This window comes from Caenorhabditis remanei, chromosome II (assembly GCF_010183535.1).
Source record: "Caenorhabditis remanei strain PX506 chromosome II, whole genome shotgun sequence".
NCBI classification, from domain to species: domain Eukaryota; kingdom Metazoa; phylum Nematoda; class Chromadorea; order Rhabditida; family Rhabditidae; genus Caenorhabditis; species Caenorhabditis remanei.
This window is the reverse complement of record NC_071329.1, coordinates 7,149,626-7,177,056: the sequence shown is the minus strand read 5'-3', so window position 1 is coordinate 7,177,056 and position 27,431 is coordinate 7,149,626. Positions and strand designations below refer to the sequence as shown.

Below are 27,431 nucleotides of genomic sequence, written 5' to 3'. Positions count from 1 at the left end.
TTTTAATTGCCCATCATGTGTGTTTATCTCCCGTAAAATTTTCGCTGCTTTTCCGTTTGCATCCTTCATTATCCCCGTTTTTGTCTTCTGTTTTCATTCTCAGTAAAAATTTGTTTTCATTTTTGGTGTTAGATCTAGAAGATGGGTTGCGCGTCTGTGATGACTGAACACAAAGAAAACGTAAGACCATCAGAATAGAAACACTTCATTCATAGTTTTCCATATTTACAGCAAACCTCCTATTAGAGCCATTGTCGTTCCTTACATTCTATTCCGGCCCAGCAAATAGTGGCTTTTTCCTTTCAGCTTTATCGATCGATAATCCTCGAATATTTCTCTTTCTCTTCTGAACCTCGCATCCTTCACCTTCGTCTGATTTGTAGTCGTCACAACATCTGATGAACTTCTGAAAACAAGTATTTTGTAAGACGACTCGAAATGCTTAAATGAACCTCGTAACTGCAGTTCGGCTCACTTTCTTCACAATTCCTGACCAAATTACTAACATCAATCAGTTCGTGGTTTTCAGCAGTGATTTCTTCTTTCTTATAGTATGTCTTCACATAGAATTTTCCACTTTTCTCCTCCCAAAGCTCAATGATAATCATCGAATTGTATTCTGGATACACTTCCAGACCAACCGTTTTATTCAGAACACCCAATGAATCGAGAACGCCCATCAGAATCCAATCTTGCTGGAAAATAAGAAATTTTGTAACAAAATGAGGGAAGAATGAACACAAACCGTTGAATAGACGGTGAACTTCTTCACATCTGTTTTCTCTTTACTCTCTCTCGATTCCTTCATCTCGCGAATATTTTCGAGCAAAGTTTCCATTAGAAAACCGAACTTCACTTTCATCATTCTCGGATCATGATGATTTCCAGTTCCAGTGATGAACTGTGTCACATTCACATAGATTGCCATGATTTCATTTATATGTTTCTCGATGAGAGGAGGTGGAGGAATACTGTTTTTGTACTGAAAATCGGGAAATTGCTGTGGAGAAAATCATATAATATTTAGTGACAAACCTCATTCATATAAGCTTCGATGGTTTCAAATGGATACTCAGCAAAGACAGGATGCGTGTAATTGAGGCAGTTGGCAATGAATGCTTCATATCTCGGCCACTGAAAACAGAGGATGAACAGGTGCATGAACTGAAAATGAAACTAACCGGATGATAGTTCCCATCGAAATTCGGACATCTCTCCCTAACTAATTCCACTTCCCGAGGGCAATTGTCTATATTATAGGACAGCAACTGAAATTTTGGGTATAAAATAGAGAATCAAGTCAATATAAATAAACTTTTTCATCAATCTCTTCGGTGACCACAGGCACATGAATATGTCGAATCTGATCGTCAAACATTGCGAATCCGACGGTAGACGCCGTGCTCAAACAACGATTCTTGTTGACTGATCTCCAAAACATCTGAAACGAAGGAGAATGAGAAGGGATCAAAAACAATGCAAATCCCAACCTCCTTCGGTTTCATAATCGGATCCAAGAATCCCTTATCCACGTATCTCTTTTTCAGGTAACGCCCCAGTTTGTACGAGTTTTCAAAGCCTCGCTGAAAAAAGATATCTTGTTGTGTCTTTCGAAAAGCTAACAACTTACATCAGTCATCTCGCCTAACCCACGTGGAAACGATGAATGATAATTTGGGTCGGTTATCTGCTCAGATGGAGCACGGGCTCCATGACGAAAAAGCTGGAAACTTGAATTTGAATTGGATCTCAAAACCTGATTACTTACAATTTGTACAGAACGAAGTTTCGCCGTTTCTTTTGAATCCTTTGAATCAACTTCAATATAGAAATGAGCAGTTGAAAATAGTAATAAGAGCCATGAAATTCCCATTGCTCTCCCGTTTCTCTTAAAGGGAAAGTTGGAAATGAATTTGAAATTTGAAATTTTATTTGAAAAAAAGCGGAGAAAGAATGAGTGTGTGTTACACGAGAGAAGAGAAAAAAAAACAACAAATAAATCAAATAAATGAGTTTCCTTCCCATCGAGAAATGAAAAACGGACAAGAGAGCACAATCACGGGGTTAGTGATAATAGAGGGAGTGGAATGTTCAGAAAGGTATAGTTCGGATTAAACGGACATAGATACAGTAACCTGAGGTGGACATTCGGAAAGCCGGATAAACTACAGCAGGTAGCTTCAGGAATTTCAGCTATGAAATGCTCAACTTTGAAGCCGAGTCAAGGAGTTAAAAAGTGTGCGTTGATCTCAACTTTTGCAAGGTATCAAGGATTAGTCTAGATCTCCAATTTTGTATTAGAATTGTTTTGTAGATTTCTTTTCTTAAAAGTTACGTTCTGAACATATTCTGAAAGTTCAGAACTCCATTCCAGAAGTTTAAATTTAGCAAATTTCAAGCGAAAAATGAAAGAAACAGCTTTGATATATATCTGCTCTCTGGAAGGATATGTATCCACAACCTATATAAAGAAATTCAATCCGCTTGAATCATCAGATGAATCAACATTCAATATCAAGTAAGGAATATGTTATGATGTGACAATCTCTACAAAAAATTCAAATATTTGAAAACTTTCCGAAATCTCTAAAGAACAATAAAACACAATGTAAACACACGAAAAGAACAAATGTGGATAAGAAACAAAGGAAACAAGGAACTGTCTATCCATTTCTTATCAAATGTTATTTCTTTTCTTGTCATTTCTTATCAATTTTCATGTCAAGACTACTGCAGCTACTGCACAGAATGATGGATTGACCTTTTTGAAAATGATAGAATGATTATAAAAGTAAGAGGGATCAAGTAGTAAAACATGTATCTTTTCTATTCTCGGTGCTCCAAATCCGGAGAAAGTGACGAAAGGCTTCGTCGCCTTCACTCAATATGTCTGGGTGTGTAGTTTCTATACATTTTTTATTCGTTCTGAGAAAGAATAATGATCGGAAAACGTTTAGTTGAGAGGTCTGAATGTAGTGTGGAGTGTTTGGATATTAAAAAAAACTCTTTTTTTGAAGAAAAGTTTATTGAAAACAAAACAATTACATGAAAAATAAATAGCAAGTTACTTCTCCTTGTGAAACTCCAACACTTCCTTTGAAACCACACGAGAATCCTCTCCTTTCACTATGACTCGAATCAGAACTTCTTCTAGAATCACTTTAATTTTTTTAGTCTGTGCAAGTTGTTGCAAGTTCCACTGAAAAAAAAACTTTTTTTTACTAATAAACACCAAACAATACCTTGCTTTTTGGAAAAGCTTTCCCTGCAATAGTCTCTTCATATTGACGTTCGAGACTCTTGATGAGACCTTGGATCTCTGGAAGTGAGGCTCTCTGGAATATACAAGAATGAGATGGAATTAATAAAAAAGTAAACTGACCGGATAACTTTTCAGTTTTTCGAAACATCTCTGTTTTCCTCGAACCCCATTTAATTGGCGTTCGTTGAGAAGTGGCACAAACTTTTTTACAGGTTTAGAATTAGCTACAGTAGTTTTAGGAACTTTAGATGTTTTTGCAGGAAGTGCTGGAGTGGCGAACATCTTCAATTATGGGACACGAATCAATACCGTGAGAATAGGGAAGAATACACACAGGAGGATGAACGACGAGACTCGTCGGTGGTTTCCCAGGAGGACTTCTCATGGGAATCTTGCTACATTACACTTGGAACATCATGACGGTCGGCACGGGTTAAATATGTGAGATCAGTATCTAGATAAATTTCTTCCGTTATTTAATTGTTATTTCTACCTTCACTCAAAAATCATATTCTCTAAAATGTGCTCTACCTCAACTCCATCTGATTGCCAACTTGCTCCACTTCTTTCCGAGAAAGAGCTTGATGCAATCAAAGGAAAAATCAGATGTTTCAACAAGCTGATGAAGCACCCGGTAAGATTTAAATTGTTTGCTTTCAAATTTAATTTGATATACTTTAGAGAGCGTCCCTTCCAGAGATTCAAGATCTCATCGACAATCTGGGAATCTACTTGGAAGTTCTTTGTGCGAACGGTCCAAAAACTGAGGTAATAGTTCCTTTTTTAACAGAATTATTATACTAACTTTGATAAAATTTCAGGAAAACGTCGAGAAGATGGATGTCATCAACAGAGCGAGACTTCTTCTGGAGGAGATCCTCATTCGTGTTATTTTGAAAGAAGAAGAGTTGGAAGATGTCATGAAGAAAGTCAGCGAGTTATACAGCTAATTCGTCTGCAAAATCTAAATTTTTTTGAATAACTTCTTGTGATGTTTAATTTAATTAGGGTTGTTTTTGCATTACGTGTTATTATTTTTTAGTCTCAATAAACATTTCTAATAAATATACGGTTTTGTATTTTCTAATATCAAAGCAATCATAGATTCTCAGTTTATGAAAACCTGACAATTAAATCTACAAACAGTGCCTGTTTGTGTCCTTCGCTGGGAAACTGAATACTTGGTACATCCTATTCGACTCGTCTAAAACACATCCTTCCGTCATTTATTCATTCTCAAATCTCATTTTTTCGAGTTACTTCACTCAAAACTCTACCTTCCGAAATGTTCGTTACCTCAACTTCATCTAATTGCCACCTTCCCTCACTTCTTTCTGAAAAAGAGCTTGATTCAATCAGAGGGAAGACCAGATCCTTCAATAAACTGATGAAACATCCGGTAAGATTTTATTTTTCTCGTTTCTCACTCTATTTCGATATATATTTCAGAGAGCGTCTCTCCCAGATATTCAAGATCTCATCGACAACCTCGGAGTCTATTTGGAAGTTCTTCTTGTAAACGCTCCTAAGACTAGGGTAATTATTTCGGTAAATGAAGAAATTCGAGATCTAATTTCTTCTTAATTTTTAGGGAAACATTGAGAAGATGGATGTCATCAACAAAGCGAGGCATCTCCTGGAAGATATCCTGATTCGTGTGATTTTGAAGGGAGAAACGTTGGAAGATGCCACGAAAACAGTCAGCGGGTTCTACAGTTAATTTCTAGTTGATTAATTCTTAAACGTCATTATGATCCCCACGAGTCCCCATTATTATCACAACGGTTATATTAATTCATTGGTTTTCATTTATTAACTTCCTAATAAATTCTAATAAAAATACAAATTCTGTGGTTTTGTAAAGACTAATGAACATTTTTCTACTTTCCAGATAGAATGACGTACACCTATATGAGAACCTGTCCAGTTGGAATGACACCTTTTGTATCTCATTAATTTCTATTTTTCGGTTAAGAAGGTCGGCAGGTGGAAATAATTGAGATGAGCTCTAGATACAACAAACGGATGATGTATTAAAGACGAAAATCATAATTTGTATAGTGTAAACATATCCTTAAAGTGTTAATTGATGCAAACCACTTCCATCCGCGAGCCTCTGGGTCCAACTAAACGGACGAGAGGGAACGATGAGAGAAAAAAGAAATGAAATCAACTTTTCAGAAGCAGGAAAGGGGAATACTATTTTCTCATTTATCAGTGAAATCGGGCTCTTGGGGTTTATACGAGTAAACTGAGAATTCAGATGATCAATTGTTGAAAATGTCCAACTTTGAGAGTGTGTCATGGTAATACTGATTGTCCCATTAAGTAGATTATAAATGAATCATACAGATCCAAAGTAGAACTCCATTTTTGTAGTTGACAACTTTTTTGCACGGTCACTCCCTAGAGAGCTATGGTCATTTTAAGACGACAGCTCAAAAACCGGACAATCAGAATTACCATGACACACTCTCAAAGTTGGACAATTTCTACTGAAAACGGCCAAAGTCCATAATCTTTTCACCGGTACTGTAGTTTGGAAGACATAGAGTTAAAAAGTTTTAAACTACAAAAATGAAATTCTAGAATTGAAAAATCACATTTTGACACTTTCGTTCTGAAATTCTATTCGTCCTTATGTCCACACATCCTAATTTCTGCATGTCTGAAATTATTTTTGTCCCAATATCTGTGCATTCGGATGCCTGTATGAGGGAAAAGATCGACTGAATCTCAAATTTTGGTTCTATTCCTTGTGTTTTGGTTTGGTATTTGCCTTGCCTGTGCATCCATTCAATCCAAATTTCGAAATCGATTTCTCTATATTCCCAGAGCTCGATGAGCAGATCGTTCGCGCGCGAAGTCCAGGTGTCTTCAAATACCTCGAGATAATTGTCCAACGATTTATTGTCATTCATCCTATCCCTCATTCTGAGTCTTCCGCATCTCCTGTTCATCTTCTTCAAAAAATGTCCGCTATTCCAACCAATACCCCAACCACTCCAGAATCCACAACTGATGAAACGTGTAAATGCATGATTTCCCAAAAAGAATGCGAAACATTTCAAGGAAAACTGAAATGTTTGAGAACTTTGAAGATGCATCCAGTGAGTTTAATTGAGATACCAACTGAAAGCAACATATCTTTTCCAGAGAGCTTCTCAGCCAGAATTAAAAAAATGCTTCAATGTTCTAGAAACAGCGTTTTCTTCTATTATTTCTGCCCGACAATACAAACTAGATAAGGTATAAATCCATTTTTATATTACTTTTAAAATATTTTAATCATTTTCAGGAAATCCGGAAGCAGATTCTAAAGACAATCGAAGACATGAAATTTTTTGAGAATAAAATCATCCGCGTGATTCTGCAAGGAGATTTAGTAGAAGGACTTGACTAGTATATCACTCAACCAATCGAGTGAATTCTCACGTCACCTGACAGCTGTTTTCTTGAGACTCTAGGATACTGTCACATCATTTTCTCCTGTCTGAGCTATGAATAAATATTATTTCTTCCTGTGTGACTGTCATATTCTTATACAAATCTAGAAGTATACTGTACCCTACAAATCCAAGCAGCTCCACTATTGGAACCCAGCTCCCCCGCTCCTCCAATCAGTTTCCCATGTCTCTTTACCTATTCACTAATTATTCAAAAACTTTTTGACAAAATCTCTGTTCCAAGGCCATTCATCTTCTTCTCACCCCCTTTCCTGTCACCCTTGATTAGCGTCCAGTGTCTTGCAGAGAAAGGGGCGCCAATTGTCTTGTTGCCATTTCATTCTCACCTATTCTCGCGCCTTTCTTTTTTGAATTAGAAAGTACTAAAGAGGAGAGAAAGGTAAATATAGGTGATGATGATATGAGTGTCGGTGGTGGTGGTGAATGATGAAAAAGGAATACCGCAACAATATCAATTTAGAATATGAAAGAGGAGGTCGTGTTGTGACATCATTATTTTGAAGTGGGAATTCGTATTTGAAAATCTTGGAAACTCTGGGTAAAGGTATAAGATTCGAAGAGGAAAATGGAGAAATCTTCTCTCATTGAGCATATTTCCCGGAGCCATCGGAGGGAAATTGAAGAAAAGTTTTGAATGTGAATGTTTGAAATCGACCCATTTCAGTGCAAAATAGTCCGATTTTTAAGCTGTCCACTTAAAATGACCACAACTCTCTAGGGACTTCCCGTATAAAAAAGTTGTTAACAGCAAAAACGGAGATCTACTGTTGGTCTGTTTGATCCCATCAAAAGTTATTTTGTGAGACAGTTAGTTTTACTATGACATACTCTCAAAGTTGGACATTTGTAACTGAATGAGGCAAAATATGATATATTTTTGGCCGGTACTATAATACTCAGTTGTTTTCAACTCTAAAACTCATTTCAAACAATCGAATACATGAATAACGACCCCCTACAACCTTTTGAACATTTCATCTCTTTCGATATTCAAATTCCATCTCCCCATCTCTTTTCCCCTCAACCCAATATTCCCACATTAAAATCAATCGCCTCACTTCAAAATGGGCGCCCCACTCTCTTTGCGGTAACCATAATGTTCATGTTTGTCTTCTCGCTTTAAATACTGGGTCACTTGAAATAAAAGAAATGGCGCCAAAAAAGAGTCAACGAAATGGAAAAAAAAATCTGGAAAGTTCGCTTTTCCATAATCTGTGGACAAATATTTAATGACTTTCAGGCAGTTGGACATCCGGTTACACAAGTTGATAACTCATTTTGTTTTATCCAATTTTATTCTGAAAATGTTCCTTCTGGAAGTAAACTGAAACTCGTTTACACTTTTTACAAATGATTTATGTCATCTAATCACTTATCAAATACTTATAAATTAAACTTGAGTAGTTATTGAAAAGTGAAATTTCAAGGGAAAAAGAGAAACACGCAGAGAATGGAAATGGGGAGCAAAGACAAATCGTATCGAGATACCAATTAGAAAGAAATGAAAGAAAACTGGTCGAATGGGGTAGTGCATTAAAATGATGCATTTTGAGAGACGAAAAGAAAGAATTTCAGGAGAAGAAAATCTACAATTATATTCTGGAAGAGGAAAATGATTAGTTCAATATGAAACATTAATAAGGCAATCAATACAACCGAGAGAAAATGGTAAAGTAAGGGAAAGAAGAGTGAAGAGATTTCAGGGAGAGGATGGGTGTGAATGGACTAGTCTAGAAATGAGAAGGAATTCGTTCAGATGGGTGGAAAGAAGGAGGAGAAGACGTGGCTGGTGTAGGGAGGACTATTGGAGATTCTGGATTTCTCCAAAGACTTTTCTGAAAAATGAGGAAAATTAGAATAAAGAACTATAGATGTCCCGTTATCTCTGTTTTTAAAATGTTTCTGTTTTCCTTTTTAACTTTCCCCCAATAGTTTGGATTTCTGTTCTCACTTATAGAAAAAAAGGAATGAAGAAATAGTGTTTTCTCCTTGACCGGATTTCCAGATGTCTGTATACTTGCCAAACATTATTCAGTGCAGTCTGACATAACGAGCGATTTTTATGGGTGCTTATTTTCAATGTCCGCCCGGACGTCCCGATTTCCAAACTTCGGAAATAGATTCCTGTAATTCGGAAATTACAGGAATCTAAATTTACAGTAATCGTTATGAGTTAGATATGTACCCCCACCCATCCAGATGTCCACTACATAGTTCCCCATTTTTCCCGATACCATTCCCTATTTGACCCGGTCTCTCCACATAGTTTTGTAACATGTTTACCCAATTATGTAACCCGTCTTCCTGTGACATTTTCGTCTCCTATATGTATATACAAGATGGCATTCGGGCATGTGTGTAGAAACGCTAATCAAACATCACGCATTGGTCATTTTCTACTGATAACCTAGTGATAACCAAGAGTGTAATGCGCCAAAATCTTAATTCCAGGTCACAACATGTGTCCAATTTCGCGGGAATTTGAAAAACGAGAAACAAATAACAACACATGGTGATGTCTTCTATCTCATCCCACCCACATAAAATACCCATAAAATGGAATAGAATAGCCTGTTCCTCTTCATCTGCCGCCTGTATGCCCTCGCGCAAGTTACGCAACTCCGAATAGAGGGCTCTTCACTCTCCCTCATTGATGCTTGTGCAATCAGCCACCCTCTTCTCTTTAGAAGAAGACGTCGTTCCATCTTCTCTTCCTTTTTGTTATTCTTTGCATACCGCCATAAAGACAGAAAAGAAGACAGAAGGAGGAAGGTCATGTGCACGCAAAATGATGGAATAGTAGGGGAGGAAAAAGTAGTTAAATAGTTAGATACGGTAACTTGATCCTCTCTTTCTCTCCCTATTTACGCACCAAAATTTATGGTGTGGTTGTCACTCAAAAAGCGTCGTCGTGGTAGTTGGGTGAAGTGTGTTGGCGCAGATCCTAATCTACCAGCGCCCATCTCAGTTTCATCTTCTCTATCTTCTCACACCGTCGCCAAAAAGTTTTCTCACCCAAAAACGTGCGGGCTACTGTAAAAAGAGAGGCAACTGTTGAAAAGTATTGAAATTCGGAGGTGACCCCTACAGTTTCTTATCTACTCAGTTTCAGGTTACACTGCACAAATAGTGCCCATGTTCAAATCCGCGAGACTACTCTGAACAACCCCTCATATCTCAAAAACTGTCCAAGACAATCCGCGAATCTGATGCTACCTGAAGGTATTACGCCACCAGTTGCATAGTGTGAAAAGATGCTCATCTCTCCTTCTTTTTCACTATCCAACATTACAAAATGTTCCAATTGCGCAAGCTTCACCCATTGCGCAATAATACCCCCCGTCTGCTCTCCAATAGAAATGACGTCATCCGAACAGAAGACGTTCCCCCGTCCTTATTATATGAAAAGACACTTACTTTGGCCGGGTGTTCTCCCCTTTCTTGGTCACAACCTGGAATGCAGATGATGTTGTGTGTTCGAAAGTGTTCTGACTGTTTTGATATTTTCTTGAGTCTCCCAGAATATTCGACATTAAATGTTTTGGTTTATCATCGAAACACTCCGGTCGGAACGTCATCTGTGAGACCAGCGGTCGGAGTGTTGGCGGAGCAGGTGCGTAGTCCGAGAATGAGAAATTCGTGTTGTTGTTCGGAATTGATGGGAAAACCAGTGGAGGGAGCTTGGTGAAGTCTGGAATCTGGAGCGGCGCCATTGGAAGTGGCGGAACCACTGAAGGAGTGATTGGTTGCTGGGAGGATTGTGGTGGTGGCGTTGAAATCATTGGAGCCATTGGAGCTACTGGTCTCATTAGACTCCTGTAAAAATAAATGTTTATTTTTTGAACCGACATCTCAAATAACCTACCTAAACTTTGCAATATCCTCTTGATACTTTGCAACAGCTGCCAACTCTGCGAACATAAACAGTTTACTCTCATCAGGCATAGGCGATATCGGAACCGCTTCTGACTTCATCTTCGCCATTTTTGGAGTGTTTCCAGTTCTCTTGGCCAAGTTTTGCTCTGACAAAGTTCTCTTTCCAAAACCGGCAAGTTGCTGTACTATTTTGTCGGTTTGTGCCTTGATGATTGGAGTTTGTGGGATGTTTTGAGGGCTGCTCAGAAGGCGCTCAACTGATTGGAAGACGTCAAACGACGCGTTCTCATCTGGTTCAGGTCCACAGTAGACGAAGAGAGGGATCTTCTTCGTTCCAAATAGATAGTGCACCTTTTTGATGAGTCCGAGAGCAACTAATACGTTGGCAATGTCATAAAGTCTTCTGCACCGGCTTCTGCTTGGCGGCTCAAATCCTTCGGTTTCTGGGTCTTTGATGAGAACTGTGCTGGCGACGTCGAGACTCACTTTTCGGACATTTTTCTGAAAAAATTACAAAGGTTGAGTATCAGGAGATGAAATTCAATACTCTCTGGGCTATTAATTAAAGAAAAACTCACTGGATTACTCAACAAGACCATCAAAAAGCGTCTGCACAGCTGAGCCAACGAGTTTCGTCCCTGTCTGTCTCGTGTGTCCACTCTCGATCTTTTTTCCAATAACTCCGTCTTCACGGTCACTGAATCGAAAGAAGTGCTTGGAGTGGTTGGTGTTGAAGTGGTGCTTCCACCGACAAACGAGCCGACAGTATCCTTGGATCCACCAGGCTTCGATCCACGTGGAGAAGCCAATTCAGTGAATGAGCACATGGCTTGCTCGACTCGCAGAACACGCTCTGGTAGGCCCTCCTCGATTGCTTCGTTCTGGAAAAAGCTGAGATTTCAGATGAGATTCATGATTGATATAGAAATACCTGCAGCTCAGACATAAGTTTTGGAAGTAATTCGAGTCCTTGCCACTTATAGTAGGATTTGTTGGTTTTCTGCATAGCGTCCAGAGCCTCCATCACATTGACAATATCGTAAATTCTTCGCTTTTCAACGCCTGAAAATATGGAATCGCTCAAAAATCTGAGAACTAAGAACCAGATCTTACTCATTTTCCTAGCCACCGTTTCCAGATGAACCTCGTTAGTCGGTGATCCAGTTGTCTCTTCATTGATAGCAATCAAGAACCTCTGACACAACAATCCCAAACTTTTCTCCTTTCTCGACGTGCATTCCAGATCATCCTCTGCCTCATCGGCACTCGTAGTGACCGTTGCTCCATCTGCAAATTATTTTATAAAAGGGCATGCACTTCGTGTTGACCACTTTGCACTTTTTGACCGTTATCTAGTAGGTCACCCATTTTAAAATACTCCCCTTCAACTATACGATTTTGAAATGTAACATGAATGTGCCAGTGTGTAACCTGTCAAAAACTATTCACTTAATAACCCCCATTGAGCCCTCAAATAGTACGAATTAACGGGAGAGAGGCGAGAGAAACGGTCAAAAGTGAGTGTCTGTTATCAGAGATGACCGGTACATGTTTGTGAGAGTTTTCGCGTTTTTGGAAGGGAATACAGTACGATAATAAAAAATAAGAATAAGAAAACGTACCTTGCGAGAGGAATGAGGCGTCTGAAAGTTGAGATGTTGCAGGAGATGGTCGAGGGACTGGGGACGGGATCAGGCTGTCATGGTCTGGATCTGTTGAGCGGTTGACACGTGGCTCCGGGAGGACGAATGAGTCCTGGAAAATGAAACTTTTTAAATTTTCCTTTCCTTCCGGTTTCATGAACTTTGAGAAAGACTGTATTGCACAAGTAGCACAACCTACCTTTTTGAATTCGGCTCCCGGTGGGATATTCTCCTTGTTAGCCTCAATATTCAGGAAGATTGCATGTGCAGACCCGTTGTGATTCATTTCTTTGTGGCGAGTTCAACTACCAGTGGGATCTGAAAATCAGGAAATCTTTGTAAGAAAGTGAAAACGCAGAAAAAGAAGAGAAACGAAAATTTTGAAATCTGAAATTCTGAATACCGTATCCCATCTCAAACAAAATGATTCCTCATGGGAACTTATACATAACTATGCGTAAACACCATAAGCAAAAAACGAGAGAGAGAGAGACGAGCGGAGGGGATTAACCTCCGGGCGATTGGTGTATGGTGTGAGGGCATTGGTGCGGGTAGGAGGTGTGCCTAGGAACAAGAAGAAGAAGAGGAAGAAGAAGAAGACAGTCTAAAGAGAGGGCGGACACGAGGGCATAGTGTAGAAGATAGTGCGCGATTGAGAAGAGGAAAAAAGACGGAAAGGCGGGGCACCTGCTGCCTGTTGTTGGTGGAGGAGAGAGAAACGAAGAGAAACGCTTCGCGCCCTTCGAATTTTCGAATGGAGAGGCAAAATGAGAGGAGTAATGGCGATGGGCGCCCCGCTGAGTTTTCAGGTTCAGGTGTTATCAGTAAGTGAGGGAAAATGTATCGATTCGAGAGGGAGAGTAGTAGTAATTGAGGAGGAGAGAGTGGTCATTAATATGGGAACTTTTGATGGTATCTGAAGGGATGGTAGGAGGTCCTCAATCTTTTGTTTTGAGATAGCAGGGAGAGCTGACAGATCTTGATATGGGAAAGTGAAGTCGGATGTTGACATGAAAACAGGACATATATTCCAAAACATTTTTCATTTTCAAGGAAAGAAATTTCAGATGTTTCAAAAAATTTTGGAGTTGTAAAGGTTTCGGAAATTCTGAAAGATCTAGACGGTTATTGAGATGGTCTGGAATCTGAAATTGTGCAAAAATATGGATTTTTGAGACTTTGAAAACTCTGATTCCTCGGAATTCAGGATTCAAAAATGTTTCTAACTAATTCATACAATTTGAATGAAATCTCGAAATTTGACGTTTTCTAGTCAGAAGTCATGCAGCGATCTGAAAACCAACAAGTTGAAGGTTACGGTCTTCCCAAACGGGGGAAAGAATGCCTAATCAAATATTTGAATTTCAAAATTGTTTTTGTCAGAATTTAGATGTTGAATTTTTCATAAAGAAAGACTAACTCTGAATGATATGAAATCTCAAGAAATAGGCCGCTGCCTCGAAAATCCATTTTTTGAAGTCGGAAAAAATCTGTTCGAATTTAGCTTCTCTGATCAAATTCATCAACGTTTAAAAATCCTAATTTAAAACTAATAAGCCTTTAAAAATTGCTACATTTTTCAAACCGAAATTTCCTCATTCTCTCTCTCTCTTTTTCTTCTTTCACTCAAAAAATGAAAGTGAGAAGAGCCGCCCGTCCTGTCCTTGAATGGTCTGTCGGCCTGCTGTCTTCTCCCGCCAAAAAAAAACGAGAACCAAAAAACACCTTTTTGTATGTACAGATGACGCATATCACTAACATTGTAAAGATTCAATCTTAAAGACAATCGGAAAAAGAAGAGCCCCCGTTCGTGGGGAGAGGTCTGTCTCCGAAGCAGAAAGATAATAGTAGGTCATCATCAAGGAGGAGGAACATAAGTATCTCAATTAGTTGCGCAAGAACTTTCACAAGGACCAATGTTCCCAGAGAGCACATTCTGTCTCTTTGTCTCCCAGTATTCCCTATCCTTTCACCTCAAATAAATACACCATTCCCTTTCATTTCGTCTCATTTTTCGCGCGCGCCTCGACACCATTTCACCGTCTGCTTCTCCAATCTCTTTTCATGTTTCTGTATTTCATTTTGCGGGAACGACACAAGCAGAATTTGAAAATCCATCCGAATATCCCTCCGAGATCATCGATATGGTAATGAGAGGGATGAGAAGAGAAAGGGGGATATCTACAATGCGCCATCTTTTCTCTTTTTGTGGATGAAGGGGATGAAGGAGATGAAGAAGAAGAAGAACTCTTATCGTCTCCCAGGATTTTGCGGGATGGATTTTAACAGACACCTTCGGGATGTTTGATTTGATCGGGTGTACATTTTTATAGCTACAGCAATAGGAGGAGATGGTACTGTAGGTATGCCAAGTTTGAGATCGAATCTGGATCAAAATCTGAAACATGGTGGCACCATCTCAAATTAAACGTGACTCTAATTGTAAAATAAGAATTGACAGCCAGGTCTGAACTCAAAATTGATCTGCCATTTTTATTTACCTAACGGGGTGCTAAGATCTTTGAATCTCGTAGTTTCAGTCGGGTGGCAGTATCTCCAGTGCCTGAAAAATGAATCTGGATTTCCCATCATCTCCCCAACTTTAGAACCCAACTTCAGCTTCTTCTTCTTCTTCAAAAATTCAAACAATGCTATGAACTGACAAACGATATTCTGTCATTAATCCGTCATCGTATCGAGTGACACCGGTTGGTTGACTGACTGCGTGTGCATATCTACATATCTTCAGAATTAATCATAAACAAATGAAAAATACGATCCGTTGTTCGTCTTCCACCCCATCACGGTACATCTCTCTATTTATTCGTGGCCAATCGGTCATCCGGCTCTCCGTCGAAATAGTATGCTGATTGGAGAGACATCACAGAAACGGACCTCGCTGAGCATCTGTTGCATTCAAATGAAGCCTATATTGCCTGCGGGTAAAAGCAGAGGAAATGGGCAGGTGCTCGGTTTTTCGTTGCCTTCCGTACCGTAAGAGGATAAAGAAGCGGATAATTGAGGCGGGTGAATAAGATGGAATTGGGGTAACCTTGGAGAAAAAACTGGTTTGAAACAAGAGAAACATGTAAGGCTATGATTATAAAGAGCGGGGCATACTAAAAAATTCCGGTAAATCATGGTCTGATATTTGTTTGTCCGATGTGCATTTGGTGGGATTGTCGCCCATGGTGTAACCGGTGACATACTTGGGTAACACTGTGCCAATGTTAGTACCAATTGTACCAGGAGAGTCAGTCACAAGTCACAAATCACCACTCTGGGTAATAATAGATTTACGATTGTACCATCCTTCCCTCTCAACGAGTGTCACAGAAGCTCCCAGAGCAGATGTCACTTCAGAAAGCGCCTGTTCATCATTTATGACGTTGCAATAAACCATAAAATCAACTACAGTAGTTTCGACAGTCAATTAACTTTCAAATATCTTTCTCTTCTCCAAAAACGATACCATATTTCAAATTCAAGTTCAAATGTCTCTCTCCTCCTTCACTCCTTTATCTCAATCGGCGCGAGAACAGTGTGAAAAATGAAGATGAATTACGTTCGCGGCACTCTCTCAAGGGCACGCACGCACTCTAATGGGTGATGATTTTGGCGCTTTCCCATTTTTCAAATGTACAAAAAATGGCTGAACACCCTTATGTAAACTTTTTCGTTTTGGCGACGGAAAGCGAACGCGTCGTCCTCGAAGTATGTGATTGATGAGTTGGAACAGGTATAGAAGACGGGCGGCTCTCTCTTTGGCGTCGTTCCCCCCGAAATCCATGTCATCTGAGCTAATGAGCCACACATGACATGGCGCATGTCAGTTTTGGTGGATTCGATTGGTGGAAAAGAGAAATAAACTGGTTTTGTTTGGAGGGATGAAAGGTGAACCGGTATGTGGAATGAGGGAGAGAACGGTAAATGGGCCGGAATTGCCATAACTGTCAACAAGCGATTCCTTTGTCTTACTACGGTCACGTCATCTGGTGTTTAGTAGAAGGACGTTCGGTTGTCTGTTAGTCTAGATGTATGTTGTTTGTGAGTTGTTTCACTTTTATTCTATTTATTCAACAACCTATATACTCTCAAACTTCAAACAAATCCGAAAAAAGTTATTCTAGACGAAATCATTTCCAAGCCATTTTCATTCTCTTGTGATGCTCCTCCAGGTCTTGCTTCTCATTTCGCAATGAAAGGATTCCGATTGTTCTTTGATTTTTGATATACACCAAAACTTTACTAATCAGAATTGGCAGAAGAAGACATGAGTATGGAGAAGTCTGAAAACAGGATAATTGAAATATGCCCCCTTAAAATAAGTATAACTCACATAGAACAGAGAAAGCAACGTGGAGTAGGTGACTGTTGATATATAATTTCCAACAAACATGAGCAATTTCATAAGACCTGAGGAAACAGCAAATGACAGGCATTCACAGACCGATATGACGAATACTGCTTGGGTGCAGTTTAATGAAATTCTGGATTCGAATCGATTCAAGAATTGGTATGATCGTCTGAAAAATTGCATCCGTGATTTTTTTGAAAATTCTAAACTTTTGATCTTGCTTGAAAACATTGTATAACACTTTTTAGACAAATATTATCATTTTCAAAAGAACATACAAAACAACTTCAATCATGTTATTATCCAATGGCGGCCATTTCAATTTCTTGTTTTCAACATTTTCTGATTTGAAATGTCTCATTCTGATCTGCTCACTTACTTCCAACGTATCTGTTGTCTTGCATAGTACATCAATCCACAATCGAAGAATAGATTGAGAGTTGCTATTACCATAGTAGCATCAAGCATACTTTCAAAGTTCGCAGTAGAGTACGATGGGTAGAAACCACAATGATTGAGATAACCGGTTAGAGGGTCATTTATTGTTAGAAGAAACCAGATGGAGAAACTTAGAACAATCTGAAAAGACTCGTTTGTTGTACTGGGTATGTGAAATCAAGAACATACCACAACAGAAGCCATGATGTATCCAGGAAGAGCTTTCAATTTGTAGTAACTTTTGGGGAAAGTCAATGCCAATGCTCTATCAATCGACATGGCTAATTGGGTCAGCGTCATTCCACAGTTTCCAGCAGTAGATGCAAAAGAAATGAATCGACAATCATAGGAAGATCGTTGGAGAAAACAAGGATCACTTAGTTTGAAGAGCATTGTGTGGAGAAGATCGATCTGGAAATTTGTTGGGAATGTTGTTTAGAGTGATTGTTGCGGAACCAGAACTGTATTTTTCTCTGAAACAAATAAGTTTAATGTTCTTCGGTTTTCATTTAACTATTAATGAGATCAGAATTGATATCATGAATGCAAATCAGCAGTATTGCTAAGTAGTCGTTTGATGATTTTCAGCCGTTCTGTCGAGAAAATTATCATTGACTGTTCCAAAGAGTTCTACACATCAATGGAAGACGTTGTTGGACTTCGACTCCAAAACTATTCCGTTTAATAACCGAACATACATAAAAATAAGAAAATAAACTGATGCTCACTTTGAAACTGAAATAAGCAGCTTGATGACAAGCGGCAAACATAATTGTTGTAATAAGCAAAACTCTTGTAGAATACTGTATGATAGATTGAGTGCACAGTTGATATGTTGCTTTTCCCAAGAAAAACATTGAAGCAATTGGAATAAGACAGTTGAATATAATTTGTAGAGTATAGATCGGAGATCGATATGACTCCAGAAGAGTTTCACTTGCACATGTTCGATTTTGAGAACTGATGATTGCCATGTCTACTGGAATATCAGCCACAAAACTGGGATTATTTGAATCAAGAAAAGGAATGTCAGAAGAGTTAGGAGATGAAATGGACATATTTCTAGACGGGAAAGCTTAGAAGAGAAGTATACCTCCAAAAGTGACAATTATGTTGGGAGAAGCGAGAAGAGAAAGTTGGAACTTGTAATTTTGGCTGAAAAGTGATAGAAAGCTGGAGACGACTGAAAAGTTCAAATTAAATCAGTGATCAAATGAGTCTCCGGGGATAGCTTCATTAGAATTGGTTTGCAAAATGAGTATGAGCCAGTTAGACTTTTAAAAGTTATCTATAATAACACTGAAATAGGCAGATTAAGATTTGAGATTCAGATAAATTGTTCTTTTCAAAACGAGCTACAGAATTCAAAATGTTTATAAATTACTTTACGAGATTCTTCTCAATCACTTTGTCAAGTATGCGGAACATAATTGGTTATTCAAAAACTTGCAATAGTTTCCACCAAAGCAAACTGACGCCAGAAAAAATTTCTGGTTTCAAAAATGAAGCAAATTCAGGGAAACCAGCGTCAAAAACTGAAAAGTCAGAAGTGTTTTTGATCTGGAATCCAGCCCAAAATCTCTTCAAACCATAATACCCTTTTTGTATCCAATCTAGGATTTTGATTCGGTTTTTTGAAAATTCTCCAAAACCACTCAAATTTTGTAGCAAAACGCAACAATTCGACGGAAATATAACAAGAAAATGTATTCTTCATCCGCTTCTGACTCAGTGACGAAATCGTTTTATCTGATGCTGAAGTGTGCTGCTGGAAATTGAATGAGAATTCAGAACAAAAGAGGAGAGATGATAAGTGATATTATGTCTGTCACGTGATGTGCCACCTGACGAATTGGTGAGATGCGGGAACGAATTCTGATATAATTAGCACTTTTGAAGTCTAGCTCAAGAAGAAAGTTTGTTGTTTATCCATCAGGACAGAAACAACGAGAAAATAACAAACTAAGAACGTCAAATTCGGAATATTTGTCTAAAATTGAGCTGGTTAGAGATATTTCTTCAATATTTTCAGTTAAGAAATTTTGAGAAAAATTAGAATTTCTGGAAAGTTTCAAGCTTATCCGTTTTCTGTTTATTTTTTTCCATAAGTTTTATCTAGCATCTTGAGTTAGAGTCTAGTATATATTCTGTGAATGGAGACCTTTTGAACAACTTCGGTTATCTCAAATCAGAAAAGTAGAACATTTTTTGAAATTGGGCATGCATTTACTCGGAAAATTTGATATTTTCCAATTTAACTTTTCTGCGTGACATACACAGAACTATTCTCGTCGTTTTGTTTGTTAACATTTTTCTTGGAATAGCTATACTCTAAAAGAGAAAAAAAGCAGCAGAATTTTCAGAAATTTTCATTTTTCCCAAAATTTTTGAATAGAAAATGAAAAATATTTCTAACCAGCTCAATTTGAGCAAGTATTTCTGATTTGATGTTTTTTCTTGTGATTTTCCTGTTTTTCTAAATTGTGTGAGTGGTTCTAAATTTATGTCCAATCGAAATATGCCAATTTATTCATAGGATTAGAAAGATGAAATACGATTCGTAACCAAACGGTACAAATAAGAATTATCAATCCATTTTTAGGTTCTGCTTTTCGAAAAGCTTATAATATTTTCCTTTGAGCGAAATTAACTCGGTATGAGTTCCAGCTTCTTGTACTTTTCCTTGATCTATGTAAACAATTAGATCCGCATTTTGAATGGATGATAAACGATGTGCAATTGTGATGCAAGTACGACCTCTGCGAGCACGATCTAGTGCTTCCTGTACGACCTGAAACACAAAAGCATTACGGGCTTCTGAAAGTTTTCCTTTTAAAAAACTCACCCTTTCAGATTCTGAATCCAATGCAGATGTTGCTTCGTCAAGCAGCAAGATCTTTGGATTCCTGACCAATGCTCTGGCAATAGCGATTCGTTGTTTTTGACCTCCCGACAACTGAGATCCCTTTTCTCCAACTTCCGTTTCAATTCCAGCTGGTAAGGATTCCAGAAAAAGTGAGCAGTTCGCATCATCCAATGCTTTCAGAACTCTGTCATTTGGAACCTAAAAAACTGTAGATAACATTTGTTTAGTTTCAATATCACACACATTTTTCAGTCCAAAACAAACATTTTCTGCTATTGTTCCAGCAAAAAGTCGAGGTTCCTGACCTACTAAAGCAATTTGTTTTCGGAGGTGATGAAGTGAGAGTCTTCTTATGTCTCGTCCATCGATTCTAACTGATCCACCAGTTACATCATAGAATCTCTCTAACATTGAGATACAAGTAGTCTTTCCAGTACCCGATGGCCCGACCAGAGCAACAGTCTGGCCTTTGAGAGCCGAGAAATGTAGATCAGTCATGATTGGATGCATTGGTATCTTTGGATATGAGAATTTTACTCTTTCAAATGACACATTTCCTTCAATATCTGGTGTTTGTCCTTTCATTTGATTTCCAGTTTTAGGATGATGATTGATCAGTTTGAATAGTTGCCCAGCTGCAGTTTTTGCTTTAACAAACTCTGGAAAGCAGTGACCAGAATACATTATAGCGAGAGAACCCATCATTACAGCATTTATAGCTCTGAAAATTAAAATTGTTCAATGTTTTCTCAAACTTCAATTATTGTCTCACCGGAACGCATCACTTGCGTCAACAAGTCCACAATGCAAGATGTGAATTGCGACAAAGTAACAAATGAATAATGTGAAACACATGAATGTTGTCGAGACAGCGCTGTGCAGAGCATAAATGAAAGACTTCTTCATTTCACTTCTCCGTTCTTCCGATTGAGCATTTTTGTAGTGAGCTAGAAATCGGTTAGCACTTGTGAGAAGTTGGATGGGTTTTATGTTTTCAATAATCTCGATGGCAATCTGAAAATGTTCATGTTATAGTGTTCTTAAAACATTTGACGACACCTTCCCAGCTTCATCTCTTTTGATATGTTCTGCATTTTCCTTTGCGAGTTTACCAGCCATCCAGTAAACTAAAATAAAAAACAAAAAGAGCATAATAGTGGCAATGGATGCGATTTGCCAGCAACAGACAAATGCAATGATTAGACTGATAATGAGAGAAGATGTAGAGTATATGACTTGAAGCATTGTGAAGTTCATAACTGGTTTGATGTTCGGAGCATCTGTCGCCAGTCTTGTGATAAGTTTTCCTGGAGCATGAACGGGATTATCGAAGAAAGATGCATCTTGACAAAGGATACTGTTGAATGATTGGACACGAAGTTTCAATGACAAGTTTTCAGCAACATACGCGAACAGGCAACTCTGAAAATTGGGTGATGAAAATGAATGATAAGAGAATGGTCTTACACTAATGAACAGAGATAAGGCAACATAGAGTCCGATACCCACGTAACACTCAAAAACAAAAAGAAGATCACTGATCATTTCTTCACCATTTGGCTTGAGAAATGCCTCAAAGATAGATCCCATCAGAATAGACGACATGGCATGCTCTGATCCTTTGATAACCGCGAAAACCACTCCTATCGATAAGTGCCAGTAATAGTCTTTTGCACTTTTCAAAATGTCCATGTAACCATAGGAATCATGATCGTTTTTATCCACAAGGTCTTCTTCAACACTATCTTGGTTGTTCAATCCGTCATTACTAAGAGAAAATGAGTTTCCCAAGCACAGATGGCTCATTTTCTGATCCACGCTTGGCAAAGATTCATATGATTTGCCAAAGCTAGATTTTCTTGATTGGCTCTGGTGGAAATCATGACTGAACCATTCTTTTATCATTTATAACGCAACTTCTAAGCTTACCAATTTTTAGTCCGCATATCTTCTGACAAAACTTCCACATCATCATCTCTCTCACGGATCATTTCATCGGTGTCTCTGAAATGTTGAGCTTCAACCATTCTCGCATATCTTCCACCAGCAGTTACTAGGCCATCATGAGTTCCACTTTCTACAACCACTCCGCCTTCAAAGAAAACAATTTTATCAGCTTGACGAATAGTCGAGAGTCTGTGAGCAATCATGATAGTAGTTCTTCCTTTGGCCGCATTGTTCAGTGCAGATTGTACAATACTTTCACTTTCAGCATCCAATGCAGAAGTTGCTTCGTCCAAGAGAAGTATCTTTGGATCACGAATTAATGCTCTGGCAATGGCAATTCGTTGCTTCTGTCCTCCCGATAGTTGAACTCCTCCATCACCGATTACTGTATCATACCCGTTTGGTGTCTCGAGAATAAAATCATGTGCATTCGCCATCTTTGCAACTTGAATCATGTCAATTCTAGTTGCTGCTGGATTACCAATCAACAAGTTGTTATGAATAGTATCATTGAATAACACCGGCTCTTGTTGTACAATTCCCACAATATTTCTCAACCATTCAACATTCAGTTCTCGAACGTCTCTACCATCAATCATGATTTCTCCTTCATTTTGCTCGTAGAGTCTTGTCAACAATCCAAGAGTCGTCGTCTTTCCACATCCGGAATGTCCAACAAGTGCAACACATTTTCCAGGTTCGACTGTCAGATTTAAACCATTCAAAACATTTATGTTCTTTCTAGTTTTATACCGGAAATGAACATTTTCGAACACAACTTTTCCCACGACGTTCAGAATTATTTGATCTCCAGAGAGAACATTTTTCTTCTGAAAAGATGCAATTTTATCAGCTCTAACACAGAAACCATCAACTTGCTTTATCAGTAACTTTGTCGACTGCAGCAGTTGAAACTCTGGCTTCTGTCAGAGCACCGATTTGAGGTGAGATGGCACTGAGATTGTGTGCTCCAAACATCATTGTGAACACAACAATATAGACATCTCCAAAGTCATTAATGTATCCCCATTTGACAAGATATCCTCCGAAAAAGACTCCTCCGCCGAAATAGGCACTGATGAAGATAAGAATAAAAGCTCCAATCAACGAACTGGACCATACTCTACTTATAGCGTAAAGTTTTCCAATTTCCAGTTTCTCGGTATATCTGAAATCTCATGTATCATTTTTGTTCCGTTAAAGCAAAATCATACTTATGAACCATTTCTTCCTGTCCATTGAAAGCTTGAACAGTTCTCACTCCCATAATCGACTCTCCTGCAATACATCCTGCTATCCCGACAACATTCTGCTCTTTCTTTATATATGAAGCTATTTTCTAAAAAAAAGATTTGAATGAGGAAATAATTTTTAATTATTGTAGGACAAACTTTGTTCATGATTATCATGCAGAAATAGATAATTGGTCCCGTAAACACCATTACGACAGCCAATCTCCATTCATACAGAAAGGAAAAAGCCATTCCGATCCCATAGATTGTGAGAGCACGAATTAAAGCACCCAGTTTATCTCCGATTCCTTGGTAAATCAAATTCATGTTTCTGAAACAATCATTGAATTCGACACAAACCACCTTGACCTACTGATTAAGTATTGTTGTCATCGATCCAGAAGACTTCTTGTCGAGCCATTTTGCCTTCTTGTGAAGAAGAGATTCAATGAATCTTTCTTTCATTTTAGAGACTATTTTAATGGCAAAATATTGGAATAACCGGGACTGTAATACCAACTTTTAATAGCCATTTTTAAACATGATTACCTGAAAGAAGTTCACACCAAAAAGAGTAACTCCAACTGTTAAAAGCCACCCGACATTCATCATTCCTTCTTTATAAAACTCGGGACTTGTTGCATTGTAACTTTGGAATGTGCTCGTCAAGCGACCACTAAACTTGATAATTAGTTGAGGAACCTGAAATTATCTTACGTGAGAACTCCAACTGCCAACTGAAGAATTCCTGATAAGATGGCGAGGAAAATGGCAGAGTATAATAGAGTTGATTCCTTTGGGCCGGCGTGTTGGAACTGTATTATTCAGGAAATGAAATAATTGAAATAAGAACTTGTACATACCAGCTGAGACAAACTGGGGATACGTTTTGATTGTTTTTTGTTAGCTGATCCACTCCTACATAACAAGAAGTTAATAATTCTTCCCAACTTTGAATGCTTGCGAATTATTATCGGCTCTTCATCAGGATGAATTCTGATAGAAGATGCGGGACTGGTTTCCGCAAACTGAAAATTACAAAATTCAAAAAAAATAACTCAACTTACAAAGCTACCAACTCACCGAAACCTTCTTCTGCAACACCTTATCCTTCGTTTGTACTCCATCAGCCAACGCGATTGTTTCTTCATCTTCCTTCCACTCAGTAGGCATCGTTTCCTCAATAAAATAGTTGCTTTTCGGAACCAAATGCAAAAAACTAAAATGGGAACAATAAAAGCGATAAGAGGCACAGTGGAAAGCGAAGTGACAGAGAATGAAGAGGACGGAGTTTTTTTGTTCCCGCAAGCAGGCACACTGATGTGGTTTTTTGTGATAATCAATTACTTTTTTTCGACTTTTCGACCCATGATCACACGAGTTTTCATGCATTGAAATGGAAATGTTCGTTATCTGAAAATTGAGTTATTGAGAAAAAAGTTTGCCATGCATTCATCGACCGAAAAGGGTTTCGTTTTTGCAACTTTCAGTTGAGAGAAGCGAATATGAAGAATCTGTTATGGGTCTCGATAAATGGCGGCAACTTTTTGCAGCATCTCTGACGAAAGTAGGCAAAGCATTCACAAAAAGTTTTTAAAGCTTCCGCAAAAAGTCGGCAGAAGCTCCTCATAGAGTTGAGGGTAAATGACCAAGTGCTGCAGGAAGTTGAAGGTCGCAAGAATTTGATGAAATGTTCTCTAAACCTCCGTTACTTCAGAATGTCGACAACACTGAGAACTGTGGGCAGAGAGTTGGAGCAGTTCCCTATTAGAGTTACACGAAAATTAATTCTTGCGACCCTCAACTTTTTGCATCACATTGTCACTCTCAACTGTCCGAGGACCTTCTGCCGACTTGTTGCGGGAGTTTAAGAAACTTTCTGAAGATGCATTGAATACTGTCGGTAGAGATGCTGCAGAAAGTGGCTGTGGTTTGCCGAGTAAAAGTTCTACATTTTCGGTGAATCCATTTCGTACAGTTTTCCACTCCATTCTCGTTGAATTTTATCTTGGAAAGCTTCAAACATTCCCAATTTTCATTGTCTCTGATCAAATGTATCTTTATTTCCTTCATTCCTTTCCCATTCAATATCTGTCTGTGTGTTTTGACTTTAATCCACACAAGACTGGTTCCTCTTCTGTTGCGTCGTCGCCACTTGCGTAACACCATATTTGTTGCGTGAGCGCCCCGCTTCTGTGTGACCGATTGTCCACTTTTTTAGCGTTATCTGATAGTGACAGCAGAGATAATGGGAAGACGCTTGACATTGATATTCAAGACTTTTCCAGTTGGTTTCATTTGGATTTCAGTTTTTTCGTTATTTTGCATTTCTGATTAGAAGGTTTGGAGTATATCGAGTTGGGAACACATCGATGTGTAAATTTTAATCAGAAAGTTTTAATTTTTCTCGTTCTGAATCTGGCAGAGTAGCTTATTACATGTATTCTGGCTATTCCACAATCCTTTAGAACTCGGATTTTCTCTTTATACCTTTCAAATGAGTTCAGTAACCCTAATTCAGTTATCAAGAATCAGAATGGCATCACAGATCTATGTATCCTCCCAAAGACATCTTGATCACCAACATCCATTCCTTTCCTGATTACGCAATCCATTTTATCACCAAAAAACTCAAATTCATATCCTTCTTCAATCCAGGATCGACCTACAATCAGTGTTTGGTCTCTTTTTATCTCCACTGGCTTCTTCCTGCTTTTTTTGTGTCCATCGTAACATTTGAACACTCGCGATCTTCACGTATTTTTATAGGCGAAAAAAGGGAGAAAGGCGATGATGTCTGTTTGGAGGAGAGAAAAGAAGTGACCAGATTTAGAGAGAAAAAGAAACAGTGTGTTTCTAGATTGAAGGGAAGAATGGCAGATGATGGAAAGGATAAGCAACGAGAAGGAAGAGATGCAAATGGGGTGTTTCATGCCAAAAAACACCATTCGTCGGGGCTTAATTTAGTGGGTGCTAGTATGTAGTGTAAACATCTCCCTGGAAAAGATCTTCTGGAATTTTTCAATTTTGATATTTCATTGTTTTTTGAATATGTAGATCAATCATCTGTCATCAGCCGAGCTGAGTAATAAAGACCAAATTACAACGCCTGAAACCATGATATTTCAGAACTGAGTCTTTCAGAACCGATGATAAGATTTTCCAAAGTTGTTCCTCAAGAGATATGGTTTTCAGGATCGTAGGAGGTTCCCTGTTATAAAAGAAAAGAAACCTCACATGAATACGGTCAATAAGTGTACTAGTTTGTATACGGTCAATAAGAGTACTAGTTTGTCACAGTTTCAACTTAACGAGTTTTGAATAGTACTATTTTCTTGACCCCAGTTTTTTCCTTCCTTTTCAGAACCTAAAACGCTTTGTAAGAGTTTTTCATGCGGTTTGAACCAAACTCTATATTTAAATTGTTTCCTTGAATTGGTCAAGTCGAGAAATCAATAATTTTCTTTTTGAATTTCCAGTCAGACACTCATTTTGAACCGTGTTCTTCACTCACGTTTATCTCCGAATCTTCAAGCCATCCTCGTTCAACCTCACTTCATACACCTGTCCAGCTTCTTCTCTCACCACAATCTTTATGTATTAACAGTGCCAGCAAACCTACCTGCCAACTTTACAAATTGTTAACCAAACTAGATCCATCTTTATCACCTCCGCCTCCTGTGTTTTGATGTATGTACGTGTTGTCCAACCTGTCCATTGGTTAGATCATCAAGCTATATCGCGATTGCGCAATGAAAATTTCGTACCTTCTCCTCCCTGCCAAAAGCTTCTGGCAAGGTCGTCTTCTGATTCAGACAAAATATCTCTTTTCTACCCGATTACGTATCTTTATTTGTTATTTGTCTTCTGGATTCTATGCCATCAATAATGGCAAACAGACTGGTCTTCTTCTTCTCCTCCTGCTAACTTAACATTTATCATCATCGCCTCGAGGATCATCTCGATGCCAATGTCTATTTCCCACTGGTAATCCAGCCGCTTTTGACGCTTATATTTTTATTACCAATCTTGTTACAGTGATGATATCTCCTTGCTGTTCTCGAGGTAGAGACCACGGTGGTCAAGATATTTAACTGTAACAAGTAACAATAATTGACTGTTGGCACGGTCTATAGTTTCATGAATTTAACAACAAAAAACAGTTTTGTTTATATCCGCTCTATTTGATAGGCATAGTTTTTCCCACTTCTTCTTTTCCTGTCGTCTCGAAAAATCCGAATTTTTTTCCGAGTTTTTCCAATTCTAAAGTATCTAACACATATGCCACATTATCCAGAATCTAGTATCATCTTCTCACCATTCTTTTTAACGCTTTCTCCTCC

The 27,431-nt window shown here is 38.4% G+C and overlaps 9 protein-coding genes across 9 annotated transcripts; 3 read left to right on the top strand and 6 right to left on the bottom strand.

The window, feature by feature from the left end:
- Positions 1–268: 268 nt before the first annotated feature.
- GCK72_005031 (uncharacterized protein) lies at positions 269–1,873 on the bottom strand (the record flags this gene model as incomplete). The annotated part of the gene is made up of 9 exons (XM_003116788.2): positions 269–406; positions 453–695; positions 746–982; positions 1,036–1,134; positions 1,182–1,268; positions 1,316–1,441; positions 1,491–1,583; positions 1,631–1,723; positions 1,769–1,873. 9 exons carry the CDS (start codon positions 1,871–1,873, stop codon positions 269–271), a joined length of 1,221 nt encoding a protein of 406 aa, XP_003116836.2.
- A 1,191-nt stretch (positions 1,874–3,064) lies between these two features.
- GCK72_005030 (uncharacterized protein) lies at positions 3,065–3,544 on the bottom strand (the record flags this gene model as incomplete). Its single annotated transcript, XM_003117054.2, has 3 exons — positions 3,065–3,199; positions 3,243–3,335; positions 3,383–3,544. 3 exons carry the CDS (start codon positions 3,542–3,544, stop codon positions 3,065–3,067), a joined length of 390 nt encoding a protein of 129 aa, XP_003117102.2.
- A 238-nt stretch (positions 3,545–3,782) lies between these two features.
- Positions 3,783–4,212, top strand: GCK72_005029 (uncharacterized protein; the record flags this gene model as incomplete). Its single annotated transcript, XM_003116720.2, has 3 exons — positions 3,783–3,896; positions 3,944–4,030; positions 4,084–4,212. The coding sequence occupies 3 exons, from the start codon at positions 3,783–3,785 to the stop codon at positions 4,210–4,212; spliced, it is 330 nt and encodes a 109-aa protein (XP_003116768.1).
- A 335-nt stretch (positions 4,213–4,547) lies between these two features.
- GCK72_005028 (uncharacterized protein) lies at positions 4,548–4,982 on the top strand (the record flags this gene model as incomplete). The annotated part of the gene is made up of 3 exons (XM_003117013.1): positions 4,548–4,661; positions 4,712–4,798; positions 4,854–4,982. 3 exons carry the CDS (start codon positions 4,548–4,550, stop codon positions 4,980–4,982), a joined length of 330 nt encoding a protein of 109 aa, XP_003117061.1.
- Positions 4,983–6,234: 1,252 nt separating this feature from the next.
- Positions 6,235–6,665, top strand: GCK72_005027 (uncharacterized protein; the record flags this gene model as incomplete). Its single annotated transcript, XM_053724997.1, has 3 exons — positions 6,235–6,372; positions 6,419–6,511; positions 6,561–6,665. 3 exons carry the CDS (start codon positions 6,235–6,237, stop codon positions 6,663–6,665), a joined length of 336 nt encoding a protein of 111 aa, XP_053589191.1.
- Positions 6,666–10,142: 3,477 nt separating this feature from the next.
- Positions 10,143–12,534, bottom strand: GCK72_005026 (uncharacterized protein; the record flags this gene model as incomplete). The annotated part of the gene is made up of 7 exons (XM_003116713.2): positions 10,143–10,545; positions 10,595–11,106; positions 11,184–11,486; positions 11,537–11,667; positions 11,719–11,892; positions 12,228–12,360; positions 12,448–12,534. 7 exons carry the CDS (start codon positions 12,532–12,534, stop codon positions 10,143–10,145), a joined length of 1,743 nt encoding a protein of 580 aa, XP_003116761.2.
- Positions 12,535–16,384: 3,850 nt separating this feature from the next.
- GCK72_005025 (uncharacterized protein) lies at positions 16,385–18,017 on the bottom strand (the record flags this gene model as incomplete). Its single annotated transcript, XM_053724996.1, has 5 exons — positions 16,385–16,537; positions 16,588–16,774; positions 16,985–17,184; positions 17,233–17,454; positions 17,772–18,017. The coding sequence occupies 5 exons, from the start codon at positions 18,015–18,017 to the stop codon at positions 16,385–16,387; spliced, it is 1,008 nt and encodes a 335-aa protein (XP_053589190.1).
- A 1,613-nt stretch (positions 18,018–19,630) lies between these two features.
- On the bottom strand, positions 19,631–23,553 carry GCK72_005024 (uncharacterized protein; the record flags this gene model as incomplete). The annotated part of the gene is made up of 11 exons (XM_053724995.1): positions 19,631–19,834; positions 19,889–20,107; positions 20,174–20,630; positions 20,682–20,923; positions 20,969–21,331; positions 21,377–21,794; positions 21,839–22,686; positions 22,748–23,024; positions 23,071–23,195; positions 23,248–23,419; positions 23,462–23,553. The coding sequence occupies 11 exons, from the start codon at positions 23,551–23,553 to the stop codon at positions 19,631–19,633; spliced, it is 3,417 nt and encodes a 1,138-aa protein (XP_053589189.1).
- Positions 23,554–23,801: 248 nt separating this feature from the next.
- GCK72_005023 (uncharacterized protein) lies at positions 23,802–24,261 on the bottom strand (the record flags this gene model as incomplete). Its single annotated transcript, XM_053724994.1, has 3 exons — positions 23,802–23,903; positions 23,952–24,116; positions 24,172–24,261. 3 exons carry the CDS (start codon positions 24,259–24,261, stop codon positions 23,802–23,804), a joined length of 357 nt encoding a protein of 118 aa, XP_053589188.1.
- Positions 24,262–27,431: the final 3,170 nt, after the last annotated feature.